Here is a 20,000-nt window from a genome sequence, read left to right on the forward strand (position 1 = left end):
GTGACCAGATGTGACCAGGTGTGACCAGATGTGACCAGGTGTGACCAGGTGTGACCAGGTGTGACCAGATGTGACCAGATGTGACCAGGTGTGACCAGATGTGATCGGGTGTGACCAGGTGTGACCAGGTGTGACCAGGTGTGACCAGATGTGACCGGGTGTGACCAGGTGTGACCAGGTGTGACCAGATGTGACCAGGTGTGACCAGGTGTGACCGGGTGTGACCAGGTGTGACCAGGTGTGACCAGGTGTGACCGGGTGTGACCGGGTGTGACCAGGTGTGACCAGGTGTGACCAGGTGTGACCGGGTGTGACCAGGTGTGACCAGGTGTGACCAGGTGTGACCGGGTGTGACCGGGTGTGACCAGGTGTGACCAGATGTGACCAGGTGTGACCAGGTGTGACCAGGTGTGACCAGGTGTGCCTTACCTGTGACCCGTTGAAGACTCCGACCTGGACGAGGCGACCCGGTTTCTGCTGGTAGTTCAGGATGCTGTACGTGGCGAAGCGCCGGTCGCCGTCGTCGTTAAACTCGATCCGTCCCGTCAGGCCGTCAGGATACTTGGATGACATCAGCACCCTGGGCAGCCAATCAGAGAGCCGGAAAGTCAAGAGTTTTGTTTTGTTTGTTTTATTTTTTTTTTACTTTTAGTTTTGACATTTTTTATTCAGAATTTAAAGATGACGATGACTTAAGTTAAGTAAGAACAGGTCACATGACGTCTCTGCTGTGATACTGGAACACACACAGCCAATAAAACTGATTCATCTTGACGGAGGATATGTAGGTCACACAGACAGGAGGAGCAGTGACACAACTGGGATAATAAACCTCTCTGTCAGTATGACTGGAAGCTGAATCCAGATCAGTTTAGTGAAGCGTCTCTCGCTCTGATCTCAGCTTTTATCTCCAGCTGACGGTGGAGGACATGAAGAGAAACACTCTCTGAAACCTCCACTGAATAAACTCATAAATACACAGCGGACACGCAACGCTGAGAACGGAGGAGAAGATTTCCTTCCTCGCCTCATCCTGTGATGTTCATTCTGTCTACTGCTAACATGTTGATGTTTAGCAGGTATCATGTTCGCTGTGTTGGTTTTCCTGATTAGCACCAGTGATGGAAAGTAACTAAGTACATTTAGTCAAGTGCAGTACTCTGAGGTACTTGTACTTTACTTGAGTATTTCCATGTGATGCTACTTTCTACATTTCAGAGGGAAATATTGTACTTTCTACTCCACTACATTTATTTGACAGCTTTAGTTACTTTTCAGATGAAGATTTGACACAATGGATAATATAACAAGCTTTTAAAATACAACACATTGTTAAAGATGAAACCAGTGGTTTCCAACCTTTTTGTCTTTTGACGTCTTACAAAAAGCAGTGTGTAGTCGGGGTCACATTTCACATGTCTATGAGTTGTTAACAGCTCCACCAAATAGTGATTTTTCCCTCTAAACTTCTCACATGCTTTCATTTCAATAAATGTTCAAATGATCCAATATTTCAGCAAAAATCAAAGATTAGAGAAAAAGTCCAAAAACTGAAAACAGATTTGTGTATCAGAACTTTGTTTTTTCTTCTTTCCTCTCCCATTAATCATCTCACCACCCCTCAGATTTATCTGCTGACCCTTTGGAGGGGCCCGACCCCTAGGTTGGGAACCACTGGACTAAACTAGCTAACTGTATATAAAGTAGTGTAAACTAGCTCCACCTCCAGCAGCTACAACAGTAACATGCTGCTCTAACACTGATGCTTCACTATTAATAATCTAATGATGTCATATATAATAATATATCAGTCAGAGGGACCAAACCACTACTTTTACTGCAATACTTTAACTACATCAAGCTCATAATACTTATGTACTTTTACTGCAATACTTTAACTACATCAAGCTCATAATACTTATGTACTTTTACTGCAATACTTTAACTACATCAAGCTCATAATACTTATGTACTTTTACTGCAATACTTTAACTACATCAAGCTCATAATACTTATGTACTTTTACTGCAATACTTTAACTACATCAAGCTCATAATACTTATGTACTTTTACTGTAGTAGGATTTTTCATGCAGGACTTTTACTTGTAATGGAGTATTTTTACGTCGTTGTATTGGTACTTTTACTGCAGTAAAGGATCTGAGTAATTCTTCCACTGTTGATCAGCACTTAACACAAAGTGCAGCTGTGAACAAATTTTAAAAGCACATGAAAACACACTTAGAGTTCTCTTCTGTAATTTTCTAATCATAAGCACTGAACCGTGTTGACCTCTGACCTGTTGGCGTTGGTACTGACCGTTTGAAGAGCGGCCCCGTCCTCCAGATGTTGGTGTTACCCACGCAGCCTCGTGGTGGCTCTGTGATGTTCTCCTTCTCAAACAACTCCTGCAGGGACTGAGCCACCACCGCCACGGCGTCCGTGATGTGAGCCGACTCGTTCTTACCGTTAATCAGCTGGAGGCCCAGCAGGCCTGCACCACACACACATCAACACACACACATAAACACACACAGCAGAGAGAGACGTTACACACAGCAGGGAGCTAAACAGACTGCAGACTGAAAACTGCCCTCATTCATACAGACGCTAATTAAACTCTCACACACGCTGAAATTAATTTTACACATGTAATTAAAAGAGTGCTTCAGTGTAATTCAAGCACACACACGCACACACACACACACACACACACACACACACACACACACACACTCTCAGGGCTTCAGGCGTCAGGTCAGTGTTCAGTAATACCAAACTGCATGCTGGGAGTTCACTCTGAGAATCACAGCGTTTGTCTCTCAGGACAGAAAAAGCCTCACTGGGACGTTATGAACTGTGTCTGGTGTTTTCCTTCAGCAGAAACTCGTCACACTGCAACGAAAAGTGTCCACATCTGTCCTCCAGCTGACTGACAACAGCTGGCTAACACTGTTAGCATTCCCCACTGAAACCACTGACAACAGCTGGCTAACACTGTTAGCATTCCCCACTGAAACCACTGACAACAGCTGGCTAACACTGTTAGCATTCCCCACTGAAATCACTGACAACAGCTGGCTAACACTGTTAGCATTCCCCACTGAAATCACTGACAACAGCTGGCTAACACTGTTAGCATTCCCCACTGAAACCACTGACAACAGCTGGCTAACACTGTTAGCATTCCCCACTGAAACCACTGACAACAGCTGGCTAACACTGTTAGCATCCCCTACTGAAACCACTGACAACAGCTGGCTAACACTGTTAGCATCCCTACTGAAACCACTGACAACAGCTGGCTAACACTGTTAGCATCCCCCACTGAAACCACTGACAACAGCTGGCTAACACTGTTAGCATCCCCTACTGAAACCACTGACAACAGCTGGCTAACACTGTTAGCATTCCCCACTGAAACCATGTAGCTAACATTCCCTCCTGGAGTAAAGTTAGCTGATGTTCCTCCCTGAAACTACCAGTTTCACTCAGCTAACTTATTTCCCTGAACCTTCTGTGCAGTCAGATAATATTCATACATGAAATATGCGACAGTTAGCTAGCATTTCTAACATAAGTCACAAAGCTCTCTGTAGTTAGCTTTTAATCTCTCATCTTAATCTAAATATAACAATTTAATTAATAACAATTAATAAACTTTAAACCAAAATTAAACCATCTCTAGACTCATATGGTTTGAGTTTTTTTTTTTTAACATAAACTGAATGTTTGGTGGCTAATCACGGCTCCTCAAGGGAACATTTGTCCCTGAATCAGTCAATCAGAGAGCTAACTGTCCTGTTTACAGCTCCAAACTGAAACAAATGAGCACTCATTCTGTAGCATTCCTGATTAAAATAAAATGTCCTGTAATCACAAAAAACATTGGCTTTCCTAAATGAAACTAACATGCCCGGCTGGTTGTTCTAATTAAAATCTGAAGGTTACAGCCTAACAGCTTTTCTAATTAAAATGAACGTGTTCAACACTTTCTAATGAGGAATGCTAACAGTTCGAGCAGACTGTTGCTCAGTTAGCTGAAGCACCAATGCAGAAACTTTTTCCTTATAATGTGACGAGAGTTTGGTGAAGAAAAACAACATCAAAATCCATAATGTCACAGTACTGCTTCACGGGTTTCTTTTTAGGGGATTGTTTCAGAAGTAACCTCTGCATGATGCTGTCAACCTGCACAGGTACAGGGGGGGTGGACACAATAACAGGAACACCTGTACAATCCAACACAACATCCCTGCAGCGCAAACAACTGTTGACATGCTTGGTGGTAAATCTGTGAGGCTGTAGAGTTGTTGTAGTTTTGGGTTGTATTATACTTCAGGTGTTCCTGTTATTCTGTTCAATCTCTGTATTTAATCCAACTTGGGGAAAAAAAGTTGTGGTCTAACCATTCTTGCCCTGGTGTTTCAAGTCGTGGTATTTGATTTTGTTTTTAAGAGTAGTTTTATATTTGTATGAAGTCACATACACTCAGTAAGCACTTTACTGGGAACACCTGTGTAATCTAATGCAATGCAACACAACAGCTCTGCTATAAATTCTACTTTTACGAAACGTTTTCATTTTTTGTTGACATTGTCAGAAAGGAGATAATTCTACTTTATGTTTATTATTGAGGTCGTAGTGTGTGCTGGTGCACTGGAGTGCATCATATTGGAGTGTTCCTAATATTTTGTCTACTTCATGTATGTTAATGGCATAATGGGCAAAATATTAGAAACCCACCCACTACCATCTGAGTGTAGATAGTAAACACGTCAGTATAGACAGCCGCTCATTATCTCTTCATAATGGGACATTAAGTCTAAAAGCTGCTGCAACAGATACGAACCAAAATTCGGATCGAAAAATGTTAAAATCTCTCATGCATGCGATCCGAGACCAAACTGTACACTTTGATTTTATTTTTGCACAACTGGCCGTCTACTGAGTCTCTTTAAACTCTAGTGAAAATTATGATATTCAGCTTTTTTAACCCTCCTGTTGTCCTCAGGTCAATTTTGACCCAGGAGGACAACAGGTGTCATTATTCGCTGTCATTAAAAAATTGAAATAGTTTTAAAACACTATCCTGACTAAACTTTTACACATACCAGTCTGCCATAATCCATCAATATGTTTTCCTCTGATCTCAACTAGTTAAAATTATTCATTTAAATTCCTCCCGGGTCAAAATTGACCCGAGGAGAACAGGACGGTGAAGAGGATGATGAGTTTCACCGACTGGCATCATAATGTTTTTATTTGTCTACAGGGACTTCAGTCCATCATGAACATGAGCAGGTGACAATATCTACATCTGGCTAAATACTTTTTTTAATTTAATGATTTGTGTGACAGTGGACATAAAAAGGCTTTACTGTAAGTGTGCCAGAGTGCCAAGAGACTGTTTTACAGCTGCAGTGATTGCCAATATTCTGTTTGTTTTGATCCTTGACTCAACTGATACAATATTCAAGATTTTTAGATGTGTGCGCTTTTACTTTTCACTACATCAGCAGTCTCTACTGAAAGTGTAATTTGAGATTAAAATATTGTTTATTCTCTGATAAACTCTCTGATAATCAGACTGAACCGTCGCTGTGGGCAGTGATTCAGAGTTAAACCAGGCTACATGTCAGCTGCTGGTGCTGACTGTCTTTATTTCATGGTCTTGTAACATCATTAAAGGGACACAGATTTCATCAATCAAACACTTTTTGGACACAATTTGGAAGGACCAACAGAAGCCCATGAAATATTGGTGTGCAGACACATACAGATTTAACAACCTGTTTGGTTTTTTGAGAATATCTTGCACATAAATTCAGGGTTGGTGTGAAATAACTCAACAGTGTGAAGTCCTGCTAGCTCCCCCTGAAGGTTGCAGTGTTTATTACAGCAACAAACATCCTGATGATTAGCAAAAAAAATCCTCATAACTTTAGGTCCACTTGCTAAATTTCATGACATATGACTGAAAGCTTTGGGGGAAATCTAGTAAGTGAACCTTGAGTTAAGAGTTTTGTGTTTTGTGTCAAACTTTTATTGTGAAGGTCAAGAATGAACAGTGATCTAAAGGATTCATCCTCTGGAGAGCAGGAAGGAGCATTTAATGCAAATCAAAGATAAATTCTCTGCTGGTCGTTGTTCTCTCTTTGGATAAGAAAGAAAATAATTAAATGAAAGTTATATATAAACAGGTTAATGATCTGAAACGATTCCATAAAAAGAAACCTCAAATTTCTCCAACAAGAGACAAAACAGCTGAGGGTTATTTTCAGAGTGCAGTCTTTGCTACACTTTTAAGAAAATGATGGATAATTTTTGGACACATCTGCAGTTGGGGAGAGACACGGGGATGTGTTGAAAAATGACACGTCATTTTTAAGAGTGCAGCTTCTGGCTGGTGAGGATGTTTTCTGAAACAAAAAGCCACAGCAACAAGACGGGGAGCCGATTACCCAGCAGCCAGAGAGCCAGATGCTGATCAATCTCTACCTTTCTGTTTGGAAATGTCAAATCTGACGTGAGTTCACAGAGAGTTAAACTTTTTTAGACCATTAACTACAAAGCCATAAAGTGTAGTTTCACTGCTGAGCATTTTCCAAATCATCCATCTGTTATTAGATTGATTTCCATCCATTGTTGGATGACTGAGATTGAGATCATAGTTTAAATGTTCAGGAGTGATGGAAAAGGAGCTGTAGCTTGTAATTAGGGGGCTAAGTCATGTAAAAGTTACTGTAACTGTAAATGTAAGTCCTTTATGTCCTCTGAGTGTAGAAGCTGTCAGAGGTCAGAAACACTTCAGCAGAGTGAAATATGGGGTCATAAAGGGTCAAACATGCTGTAATATGGTAAACTACATGTTCAAAAGTATTTGGACAGCTGATTATTGGGCATTAATGTTATTGGGCATTAATAGTGAACTGGGAAAATGATCTATTATCCAGTGGATCTGGAGTCTGTAGCAGCAGCTGTTCATGAGTTCAAACTTCTCCTCGATATAACGTCATTGTTTACTCAATCCACTAAATTAATCTGGTTGTTACGTAGAGACGTGTAATTACTAAATATTTACAACTACTAACTGCAGGTGGAACTGTTGCTAAGCTAGCAGAATGAACCAACTGACGTTAGCATGCTAATATCTGAGTCGTTTAGACTGAAGAGTAAAAGAGGTCATATGGAATATGATTGACATATCTGACCTGACACTTTACATTTCACAGAAAAAAAAACACAATAAACACCAGTAACATTAGACTAAATGACCGAATAACATCAGTTAGCTTAGCATAATCTCACTGTAAACTGCTACTAATTCTGAAACACAAATATTTCTGCAGGTATGCAGATAGAAATAAAACAAAGTCACACCTACATTCACAAAGGATTGGCAGCTCTGTTTATTTGATCTTTTGGCCCCTAAAACTGTTTTGGAAAACATTTTCGGAAGTTAAGTACAGCTTGTGATGATTCAGTCACTTCCTGTTTACATAGTTGGTTGCTTCTGACTGGATGGCGCTACATATGTTTCCTAGCAACTAGTTTTAATAGTGCAACCTGAGGAAAGAGCTGTAAGAACACTGTTATCTAGTATATGATTGTATGCTGCAGCATTAAAACTAACAGACCCAGAGCAAAGCAGGTGTCCACATACTTTTGGCCACACAATGTTTATCTTTTTATCTATCACGCTGTCATCTGGCTGACTGAGTAATCTGCCGTCTGTGATAAACGCTGCCCCCTCCCTGACAGGGCAGGCTCCTTGGTGCAGTGGGCGGGGTCTCTGTCGACCAATGGCAGAGGGCAAAGCATCAAGCAGGAAACAGGAAGCAGCGGCGGCATCTTACCAGTGTTTGTTCAGACACACGTCACGGTAACCACAGCAACACTAGCTGTCAGTCAACAACACCCCCCCACCCTGAACCTGAATACAGCTTAACCCCCCACCCCCCCTACCCCCCCGCTACCCCTTCCCCATAGCAGCACATGTTATTGGCTTGTCTACTGTGAACGGGCAGACGGGCGGGCGGACGACACACACTATAGAAATGAAACAAACAAAAAGATGTTAGACACATTTAAAGCCACAGTTACCATGAGCCAGAAAGAAAACAGTGGTTAGGAACCTTTAAACATGTTGGGTTTTTTTTGTTTGTTTGTTTTTCTTGAATGTTTAAACGTTCAACCAGCAGTCAGAAGAAACCAGAGAGAGAAACACACCAGGATGCTGAGAAGCTAACTGGCTGTGATGAGGATTAGCTTCCTACATCAGAGACCTACAGCACTACCAGAGAGACAGAGAGAGCAGCCATGTTTCCATCCAATCATTGTCATGCTCAAGAAGAAGATGAACAAAATGGCTACATTTTAAAAATCTTACCTAATGTTTCAATTGTCTTTCCACTCACATGTTTTATCTTTTCAGTAAACAGCTGATGCTTTTAAATTAGACCACCCATCAGCTAACAACACCTTAGTAATCACTCAAAGACACAGGAGAAACCATCCCAAACACCCTAGCCACCACCTACTGATGCCATAGCAACCATCAAAACCACCAGTAATCCATCACCCAAACTAATACAACAACAATAACTCTCCTCATTTCTTTATTTCAATTAGTTTTTCTTGATTACTACTACTTCTACTACGATGCTAACACTAACAAGTCTACCACTGTGACTGACACAATGTACATCCTGGCGGCCATTAAGAAATTATCCATCTCACCCCTAGTAACAGAATACCCTAGTAACCACCTAGCAACATCCTAAAAACCAACCCAGCAACCACCTAGCAGCACCTTAGCAGTTAACCTGGTAACCACCTATTAACGTCCGGGTAACCACCTACTAATGTCCAGGAAACAACCTACTAATGTCCAGGTAACCACCTACTAATGTCCGGGTAACAACCTACTAATGTCCAAGTAACCACCTACTAATGTCCAGGAAACAACCTACTAATGTCCGGGTAACCACCTACTAATGTCCAGGTAACCACCTACTAATGTCCAGGTAACAACCTACTAATGTCCAAGTAACCACCTACTAATGTCCAAGTAACCACCTACTAATGTCCAGGTAACAACCTACTAATGTCCAAGTAACCACCTACTAATGTCCAGGAAACAACCTACTAATGTCCGGGTAACCACCTACTAATGTCCAGGAAACAACCTACTAATGTCCAAGTAACCACCTACTAATGTCCAAGTAACCACCTACTAATGTCCAGGTAACAACCTACTAATGTCCAAGTAACCACCTACTAATGTCCAGGAAACAACCTACTAATGTCCGGGTAACCACCTACTAATGTCCAGGTAACAACCTACTAATGTCCGGGTAACCACCTACTAATGTCCAGGTAACAACCTACTAATGTCCAGGTAACAACCTACTAATGTCTGGGTAACAACCTACTAATGTCCAGGTAACTACCTACTAATGTCCAAGTAACCACCTACTAATGTCCAGGTAACCACCTACTAATGTCCGGGTAACCACCTACTAATGTCCGGGTAACCACCTATTAACGTCCAGGTAACCACCTACTAATGTCCGGGTAACCACCTATTAACGTCCAGGTAACCACCTACTAATGTCCGGGTAACCACCTACTAATGTCCGGGTAACCACCTATTAACGTCCAGGTAACCACCTACTAATGTCCGGGTAACCACCTATTAACGTCCAGGTAACCACCTACTAATGTCCGGGTAACCACCTATTAACGTCCAGGTAACCACCTATTAACGTCTGGGTAACCACCTACTAATGTCCGGGTAACCACCTACTAATGTCCAGGTAACTACCTATTAACGTCCAGGTAACCACCTACTAATGTCCGGGTAACCACCTATTAACGTCCAGGTAACCACCTACTAATGTCCAAGTAACCACCTACTAATGTCCAGGTAACCACCTATTAACGTACAGGTAACCACCTACTAATGTCCGGGTAACCACCTATTAACGTCCAGGTAACCACCTACTAATGTCCGGGTAACCACCTACTAATGTCCGGGTAACCACCTACTAATGTCCAGGTAACTACCTATTAACGTCCAGGTAACCACCTACTAATGTCCGGGTAACCACCTATTAACGTCCAGGTAACCACCTACTAATGTCCGGGTAACCACCTACTAATGTCTGGGTAACAACCTACTAATGTCCGGGTAACAACCTACTAATGTCCAGGTAACAACCTACTAATGTCCAGGTAACAACCTACTAATGTCTGGGTAACCACCCACTAATGTCCGGGTAACAACCTACTAATGTCTGGGTAACAACCTACTAATGTCCGGGTAACAACCTACTAATGTCTGGGTAACAACCTACTAATGTCCAGGTAACAACCTACTAATGTCCAGGTAACAACCTACTAATGTCCGGGTAACAACCTACTAATGTCCAAGTAACCACCTACTAATGTCCAGGTAACAACCTACTAATGTCCAAGTAACCACCTACTAATGTCCGGGTAACAACCTACTAATGTCTGGGTAACAACCTACTAATGTCCAGGAAACAACCTACTAATGTCCAGGTAACCACCTATTAACGTCCGGGTAACCACCTACTAATGTCCAGGTAACCACCTACTAATGTCCAGGTAACAACCTACTAATGTCTGGGTAACAACCTACTAATGTCCAGGTAACCACCTACTAATGTCCAGGTAACAACCTACTAATGTCCAGGTAACCACCTACTAATGTCCGGGTAACCACCTACTAATGTCCGGGTAACCACCTACTAATGTCTGGGTAACAACCTACTAATGTCCAGGTAACAACCTACTAATGTCCAGGTAACCACCTATTAACGTCCGGGTAACCACCTACTAATGTCCAGGTAACCACCTACTAATGTCCAGGTAACAACCTACTAATGTCCAGGTAACCACCTACTAATGTCCAGGTAACCACCTATTAACGTCCGGGTAACAACCTACTAATGTCCAGGAAACCACCTACTAATGTCCAGGTAACCACCTATTAACGTCCGGGTAACCACCTATTAACGTCCAGGTAACCACCTACTAATGTCCAGGTAACCACCTACTAATGTCCAGGTAACCACCTACTAATGTCCAGGTAACCACCTATTAACGTCCGGGTAACCACCTACTAATGTCCAGGTAACCACCTATTAACGTCCAGGTAACCACCTACTAATGTCCGGGTAATCAAGTTTCCACATCACACTTGTGTAAGTTGCATACTGGACCATGATTGGCTCCAAACTAGTTGTGATGTCACAAGTCATGCTCATTGGATACACCTCTTAAAGTTAGATTTTCAGTGAGCACAGAGAAACTTCCCACTTTCAGCAGATGAATGTGAAAACAAACTCTTTTTGACCAACACTCATCAAATTCAGTTCACTTTCAAAACCTCAGACCTGCCGGTACAAGTACAGAAACAAAAGCATAACAGTTTTAACAAACGTTGGTCTACTTTTCCCTGCAGGTCAACATGTGACATTGTTCATCACAGGTTCAGGTGTTGACCTGAGGAGCTACATGCTGCACAGCCCTTTCTTCACACCAAAATAACTAACGGCAACACCTGCATCAACTTAAATGTTATTTTTTGCAAAATGTTTTTTAAGAATTAGGCTAAGAGTTGGATGGAAGCAGAGCGACAGAGAGACAGAGAGAATCTCACAGAGGAGGAAGAGGAAAAGGAGGAGGAGGAGGAGGGGTCGACGTACCATCTGGAGCGTCACTCAGAGCTTTGCCCGTCATCTCTCTCTCTCCGACCAGCCAGACATAACCAGAGCCGGTCATGTTGAGCTGACGAGCTGCTTTATACACTGCTGCAGCTTCGTCCTCACTGCAAACAAACAAACAAAAAGAGTAAACAGTCGTGTACTGTGGACGTCTGCAGGTTTCTCACAGTCCAGCAAGTGTACTAACACCAACCTTATTTTTAAGTAGCAATTTTCCAAAACGAAATTGTCGTTGCTTAGTAATAACTAGCAACCAACTTCCCAAACGACCCCAGTTCACCACCTCATACAAACCTGGCAGACAGGATGATGACTCGGGCTTCCAGGTCTTTGGCCTCCAGCAGCAGAGCTGTCAGGTTGGTTTCCGGGCTGAACAGCAGCACCTTCTCCGCCTGAAGGACCACCGCGCAGGGCGACAGGTGACAGCGCAGGACATTCAGATACACAGCAGAACAAAAACACAACAGAACACATCATAGGACAAACATCATTAGCTCTGAACCATCACAGTCCCCTCCCCTCCCCACCCACAGACCCTGTCCCTGTGACCCCAGCCTCGACCATGCTTCCTCTCACCCACGCCACCACGGGAGGAGGGGGGCGGGGCCAGAAAATGGAGAGAAAAAAAGTGTTCAAGATCTGCTGAACTCAAAGAAAACTCAAACTTCGAAGCTTGAATACAAAGAAGGAGGGGCAAAAAGTTGTGCGTGGTGTGGTGGCACATGCAAACTGAGGCGCTTTCAAGAGTTCAACCAACCAACCAATCAGGGACGTGCATGTTAGAGAGCGCTGATGCAACTGCAAATTAAAAAAAAAAGTCTCGAGTGGAGAGAAGGAAGAAGGGGGGGGGGGGGGGGAGGCGGGGGAGGAGAAAAAGAAAAGGAGGTTTGATGTTGCAGAGAGGAGTGAGAGGATCCTGGTGGGTGGGGCTCCTCAGATCTGCAGACAGAGCCAAGCCTCAGCCCGACTGCATGCAACCCTTCACATGGAAGAAACTCAGGGGGGGGGAGGAGGAGGAGGAGGAGGAGGAAGAGGAAGGGCGTCTCTCCTGCGAGTGTGAACCCATTCCCGGTGTGCAGGAATCATGAAAAATCAAAAGAAAGGAAAGAGATGGTGGAGAAAAGACGTGCCACCAGGATAAGAGTCTATCTCTGGAGTCGGGTTGGATTTTGGGGCGGGCGGGGCTAACTGGTGTTTGGCTACTACTGGGCGAGCTCAGAGATTGGTTGGGCGGCGTGCATCATTTGACCATGCAAAGTTTATACCTTGGGTGTTCTCCTGAAGTCAAAGTTCTGTTGGTCGAGGTTTTCATAGTTCCTGTTTTTAGTCTGATGGGTAATGTGCACAGAGAAAATATGCAGACACAGAAGAAGATTATAGACAGTCAGAGAAATGGGGGGCAGCAAAGCATCCAACAAATGACTGAGTTTTGTTTTGTTTTGTCACTTTTCTGCTTCAAATCAGGAGGCTGGGGGGACGCCGGAGCACGCAAACACATCGCAGACAGTCCACCTGTCTGTCCACCTGTCTGTCCACCTGTCTGTCTGTCCACCTGTCTGTCCACCTGTTTGTCCACCTGTCTGTCTGTCCACCTGTCTGTCTCACAAGTTTGTTTTTTTAATACTGAAGTCAGAAATTTAGATACTTTTTGATATTTTTTTCCTGAAAACAAGGAAAACGCCATCATTGACTTGTTTTTATGATTTTCACTCACATTTTTTTGACTGTTCTCACACGCAAACATTAAAACCAAAACCTCGTCCCAGTTCACTGCTGATGTTTTGAGATATTTTGGTGGATTGGAGGAACAAAATTGGGAAACATGTTTTCCAATTATCCAAACATAATATAATAAATTCATAATTATGACAGTATATGACCATAAATATGCATTTTTTTACATTTCATATGTAAAATAACAAAAACCATGAGTGTACTGTATGTCGTTAATTTTGAATCATGTGATAAACATGAGAAATGTGCTTTTGCTTTTTATATAAGAGGCGTTTCAACTGTTAGCCTGGCCTTACAACAAGAAGTTAAAAGGATTAAATGGAAGGAACAATAACTGTCACTTTTCCAAACAAGTTACAAAGAAAGCATGACTATAAATTTCAACAAAGAAAACGTTCCAAATATAGAATCTGAGGAGCTGTTAAAACTTTACAGTCTCTCTGAGAGTCTGTCAGTCACCTTCACTTTATATTTAGTTTAGGAGATAAATATAAACCTGCCTGCCGCTGCACAGAGCTGCCGCTTATTTTTAGAGCAGACGGAGAACAAAGAAGCACGAAGACGGTTTGAAGAAAGAAACCTGTCGAACTCTGATCCCCGTTCTCACAAACAACAAAACAGGGTTTCATCAGCTGGAGCTCCGGTGGAAAACAGGCTCTGTTTTAGCTCCATGCAAGAGATTAATACGCTAAGACTCTTTGTCTGTATTTCCTCCACACACATTTCAGATGTGTGTCCAGTAGCCTACAGATTGGTCCAGGACGTGTTAGCGTAGCTTAATCGTTAGCGTTAGCGTAGCTTGCAGCACAAAGATTAAAGGCAGTAAAAAGTAGACAGAAGAGAATAAATCCTCCTTCCAACAACTCCAAAGCATTTGCTAACATTTTATGTCATGCAAACCAACAATACAGTGAACACTAATTGCTGAGTACCATTATCTCTTAAAGGTCAGTTAAAAAAGAGACACTGCTAGCTCACTAAGAACTTATCACACTGCTAATTTAGCACAGAACTGAGTTCAGACAGTTACTGTTAACCAGCTAACTAAATATATACACCGACCCATAACTTGGTAGCTAGGAGCGCTAACTACATCCTGTGTGTCAGGGTACAACAAGCTAGTTAGCTAAACACTAAATGAAGCAGCCGCTGACTTAGCAGTGTTAGCTTGCGTTATGATACGCTATATGATAACGGTTTCATTAAGGTTGCTGTTGTCAGTTAGCCGAGCTACATTAAAAGAGAAAAACGTCTGTCTGAGCTACATGTTGTTTATTAAACAGGTGTAAAAATTGAAAATGTAAAAATGAGACGTGGTTTTAGCAGCAGTTAATGTATATATTATATATATTTTAATGGGGATAATTCAGCTTAATCAGCATCATTATCACCACCAGAGAACTGTTGTCTGTTGGCCAATTTCCCTCCAAAACAGCAGTTTTGGAGGGAAATCCGTCGCTGTGATCATTGTAAACTCCATATAAACTCCATAAACTAAAAAAGGATTAGTGAAGAGTCAAATGTCTTAATCTCATTAAAATCTTAATATTGAACAACTGAAAGAAACAAACTGACATGTAGAGATGTGATTTTAAAACCAAATACCCTTTTCTGGAAAAAATCCCTAAAATGTATTCAGCTAATTCCTCAGAAACGGGGAAGTAACAGTACGGAGTCTGTCAGATTCACCTCATCATATATAATAATATATCAGTCAGAGGGACCAAACCACTACTTTAACTACAATACTTTAACTACATCAAGCTCATAATACTTATGTACTTTTACTGCAATACTTTAACTACATCAAGCTCATAATACTTATGTACTTTTACTGCAATACTTTAACTACATCAAGCTCATAATACTTATGTACTTTTACTGCAATACTTTAACTACATCAAGCTCATAATACTTATGTACTTTTACTGCAATACTTTAACTACATCAAGCTCATAATACTTATGTACTTTTACTGTAGGAGGATTTTTCATGCAGGACTTTTACTTGTAATGGAGTATTTTTACATTGCTGTATTGGTACTTTAACTTAAATAAAGGATCTGAATACTTCACCTTAATAGAAAACATTTATGTCAAGAAACAACAGGCTGTTATAGAAGACGACTCCTGTCTGCATCAGTAACGTGCAGTAAACCAGAGTTTTGCTTCAGTTTCAGTAAAGCTTGATTTCACTGGAGAAGCGAGCTGTGACTTTCTTCTCTGGAAACTTCCTCTGATGTTAAGCCGGTGTGGCAGCGGAGCGTCCCATTAGTCCTCGACTCAATCCGCTCCAAATGTTAATCTCATTAAATTTACATCCTGTCGCAGAGTCCCCAAACAGCACAGACACTCTGCTTTTATAAAGCTTTCCTGTCTGTCTGTCTGTCTGTCTGTCTGTCTGTCTGTCTGTCTGTCTGACTGACTGTTAAATAAATGGTACATTTATTTTTTAAAGTCCAGATGTAAACATGAGATGTAGCCGTGCTCTTGCTGCTGTCATGTAGTTTTATGTTACCGCTTGTTTGTTCCTGACTGAACACATGAAAAATCCTGCAGTAAACAGCCAGTAAAGTTTAAAATCTGTCTTTTATTTGATGGATCAGAATATGCTCAGATTTACTGTGAAGCAGCTGCAGGTAACAGACCTGCATGAAGAGATCACGTTAGCCAAACGCTAACTAAACGAAAATCATGTGAATATATATTTGTATGTTTTGTAACTGACTTATTAATATCATTATATGCTGATAAAATATGTTGAAAATACTATAATGTTGTTAAATTATGATTTTTTTGAATAATTGAATTATTCGAACATTTTGCAGGTATCTGATTGGCTCACATGAAACACCTCTCGCCTCCTGATTGGTCATTACTGTTAAATGTTACTTGGCCTCAGTTTTTTGTCCAGTGTGCGCTCATTCTGCTCTCTTGGGCAGTTTAACCGAGCGGGGTGCGTACCTTTGCCCCCCCCGCTCAGAGCCCAGAAGCCCCACCCGGCTGTGATTTGGAGCTCAGGTGGAAAACAGGCTCTGTTTTAGCTCCATGCAAGAGATTAATACGCTAAGACTCTTTGTCTGTATTTCCTCCACACACATTTCAGATGTGTGTCCAGTAGCCTACAGATTGGTCCAGGACGTGTTAGCGTAGCTTAATCGTTAGCATTAGCGTAGCTTGCAGCACAAAGACTAAAGGCAGTAAGAAGTAGACAGAAGAGAATAAATCCTCCTTCCAACAACTCCAAAGCATTTGCTAACATTTTATGTCATGCAAACCAACAATACAGTGAACGCTAACTGCTGTGTACCATTATCTCTTAAAGGTCAGTTAAAAAAGAGACACCGCTAGCTCACTAAGAACTTAACACACTGCTAATTTAGCACAGAACTGAGTTCAGACAGTTACTGTTAACCAGCTAACTAAAGATACACACCGACCCATAACTTGGTAGCTAGGAGCGCTAACTACATCCTGTGTGTCAGGGTACAACAAGCTAGTTAGCTAAACACTAAATGAAGCAGCCGCTGACTTAGCAGTGTTAGCTTGCGATGATGCGTTCATCATCAGAATAACTGTTGTTGTGTTGGTTCAGTGTGTTTGAGGGTGAGCGAGTACAGCCTCTGTGCTGCTGTGATATTTATCATTATTACATTATGAATCACAGCAGATGAATGTTTCATTCAGAAACAACACACACACACACACACACACACACACACACACACACGCTGCAGTTATGTTCACCTACTTTAACTAATGTGCTGTAATATTCATGTCGGCTGCTTCTTCCGTCTCCATATTAAAACGTTCTCTCCTCTAATATTCATGAAGGTCTTTGACTTTCTGCGGCTCCTCAGCGAGTCGCAACGTCACCGTCAAACTTTTCTAAACTTTAATCCAAACTGACACACTGACTCTTATAAAAATCATCTTTGTGGAAAAATGTTTGGACTGTTTTTTACTTTTAATGTTCTATTTGAAGCTCAGATTTTAAATATCTTGAAGCCTTTAACTCCGTTTTGACACACAAAATATTTATTTATGAAATTTTTCCTCGAGGCATAAATACAGAGCGTGAAAAACAAATCCAATTATTCATTTTGTGCACATAAATCACTCCGTTTTAATCTCAAATGACTAATTTTGGATTTATGATTAAATCTGTGTGAAGTTTCCTTGTAAACAAACGTTTGTCTTTACATCATGTGTTTCCTTGAGCTCTAACAGAAGTGTCGACTGCTTTTCCTTCATTATAAAACACTTTTAAAGCTGATTTTTTAAAGGGTTTTAAATCCTGCGTTGTTTATGTTTTACTGGCTTGCAGTTTCTCTTCAGTTATTCATCTGTGCACATAAATCACTAAAGAGCTCTAACATGACTTATCTGGACTTCTGAATTAATGTGTGTGCATGAATTCATGGACTGTAATATTATTAACATTTAGCATGTTTAACACAGTGTGAATCCACATATCTACGTCCAAAAACAAACAAAACTACAGACTGTTAGCAGCAGGCTAACAGCTGTGCTAGCTAACAGTTAGCTTAGCCTTCCTGTCTTTATGCTAAGCTAGGCTAACCATATCCTGACCATACAGACACGGTGTAGGACCAATAACTGATCATAAATAATCACAGATCACAGTTCATATTATTTCTGCGGCTGCAACAATTAGTTGATGAATCGATTAGTCTGCAACTATTTTGATAATTGAATTGTCCTTTTAGTCATTTTTTAGCTTCTTTAATGTGATGATGTGAAGTTTTTCTTTGTCAGTAAAGTGAATATCTTTGTGTTTCGGACTGTTGTTCTGACAAAACAAGACATTTGAAGACGTTACTATGAGCTGTAAGAAATTATAAACAGGCATTTTTCACAGTTTTCTGATGTTTTATAGACAAAAAACGATTAATCGATAATGAAAATAACGGTTAGTTGCAGCTCTGACATGTGGACAGACAGACTGTAGATCAGCTGTGACAGAAACAGCTGAGATGTGTTTGCACGTCTCCGGCTCCGAGCTCCATAACTGTCGGGGTGATGAGAAACCAGACAACAGACGGAGGTGAAGAACTGAAAGGATGATGTGAACAGACGGACTGACGGACAGAGAGAGAGAGAGAGACAGAGAGAGAGAGAGAGACAGAGAGAGAGAGAGAGACAGAGAGAGAGAGAGAGAGAGAGAGAGAGAGAGAGAGAGAGAGAGATAGAGAGAGAGAGAGAGACAGAGAGAGAGAGAGAGACAGAGAGAGAGAGAGAGAGAGAGAGAGAGAGGACTACAGAGAGTAAAGCAAAAGGAACTAAATGTAAATAAGTTGTTTTGAACTGGAGGAAACAAAAAGTAATGAACAAAAGAGAATAAAAAGCATTCAGAGAGCTCAAGCCTCCACCAAGACTGTACAGAAATACATTAAATGTGTCACAGATCAGACTTTTATTATTCCAGTGAGAGCTGTAGTTCATAAGAAAACTGTGAAAATGTTCAAAATTCTCTAACAAAGTTATAAAACTCCTGTTTAGAAAATAAAGTGTTTAGTAACTAACGTGTCGCATGTTTCTGTTTCTGAGCGTCTGCAGAGCGACGGCGTCCAGATTTGACCTGAACAGCTGAGGAGCAACAATAATGTGTCTTCCAAAGTCCCGCTGCCACACGTTCACTTTAGATTCAGAGTATTGATCATATTTATAGAGACGAGGAGTCAGATTCTGTCCAATCAAACTGCTTCAAAAACAAAACTAATCTTGGTGGAGATCAGAAGAGAAATAAAAAAAAAAGCAAAAGAAAAGAAGAAGAAAAGGAGCGATGAAAGAGAAGCTGCTTTAAAAACTGGCAGAAAGAAGATTAAAGCCAGGAAGGAGGGATGATGGAGGGATGATGGAGGGGTGATGGAGGGGTGATGGAGGGGTGATGGAGGGGTGATGGAGGGGTGATGGAGGGGTGATGGAGGGATTATGGAGGGATGATGGAGGGGTGATGGAGGGGTGATGGAGGGATGATGGAGGGATGATGGAGGGCTGATGGAGGGATGATGGAGGGGTGATGGAGGGATTATGGAGGGATGATGGAGGGGTGATGGAGGGATGATGGAGGGATGATGGAGGGATTATGGAGGGATGATGGAGGGCTGATGGAGGGATGATGGAGGGGTGATGGAGGGATTATGGAGGGATGATGGAGGGGTGATGGAGGGCTGATGGAGGGGTGATGGAGGGATGATGGAGGGATGATGGAGGGATTATGGAGGGATGATGGAGGGCTGATGGAGGGATGATGGAGGGGTGATGGAGGGATTATGGAGGGATGATGGAGGGGTGATGGAGGGCTGATGGAGGGATGATGGAGGGATGATGGAGGGATGATGGAGGGGTGATGGAGGGGTGATGGAGGGGTGATGGAGGGATGATGGAGGGATGATGGAGGGCTGATGGAGGGATGAAGGAGGGGTGATGGAGGGCTGATGGAGGGATGATGGAGGGGTGATGGAGGGATGATGGAGGGCTGATGGAGG

General features: G+C 41.9%; 1 protein-coding gene across 6 annotated transcripts in view; it reads right to left on the bottom strand.

Annotated features, from left to right (window-relative positions):
• grin1b (glutamate receptor, ionotropic, N-methyl D-aspartate 1b) overlaps positions 1 to 20,000 on the bottom strand; it is a 68,120-nt gene that overhangs the window by 32,646 nt on the left and 15,474 nt on the right. For 3 of the 6 annotated variants that reach the window (XM_044333870.1, XM_044333847.1, XM_044333878.1), the window contains exons 5-9: positions 13,021 to 13,083; positions 12,050 to 12,147; positions 11,738 to 11,859; positions 2,319 to 2,493; positions 430 to 580 (exon numbers count right to left, since the gene is read on the bottom strand). In XM_044333870.1, the coding sequence (XP_044189805.1) occupies positions 430 to 580; positions 2,319 to 2,493; positions 11,738 to 11,859; positions 12,050 to 12,147; positions 13,021 to 13,083 (609 nt within the window). The remainder of the gene's footprint in view (positions 1 to 429; positions 581 to 2,318; positions 2,494 to 11,737; positions 11,860 to 12,049; positions 12,148 to 13,020; positions 13,084 to 20,000) is intronic. The other 3 variants (XM_044333887.1, XM_044333862.1, XM_044333854.1) reach the window with 1 other exon arrangement.

This window comes from Thunnus albacares, chromosome 2, assembly GCF_914725855.1.
Source record: "Thunnus albacares chromosome 2, fThuAlb1.1, whole genome shotgun sequence".
Taxonomy (NCBI): Eukaryota; Metazoa; Chordata; class Actinopteri; order Scombriformes; family Scombridae; genus Thunnus; species Thunnus albacares.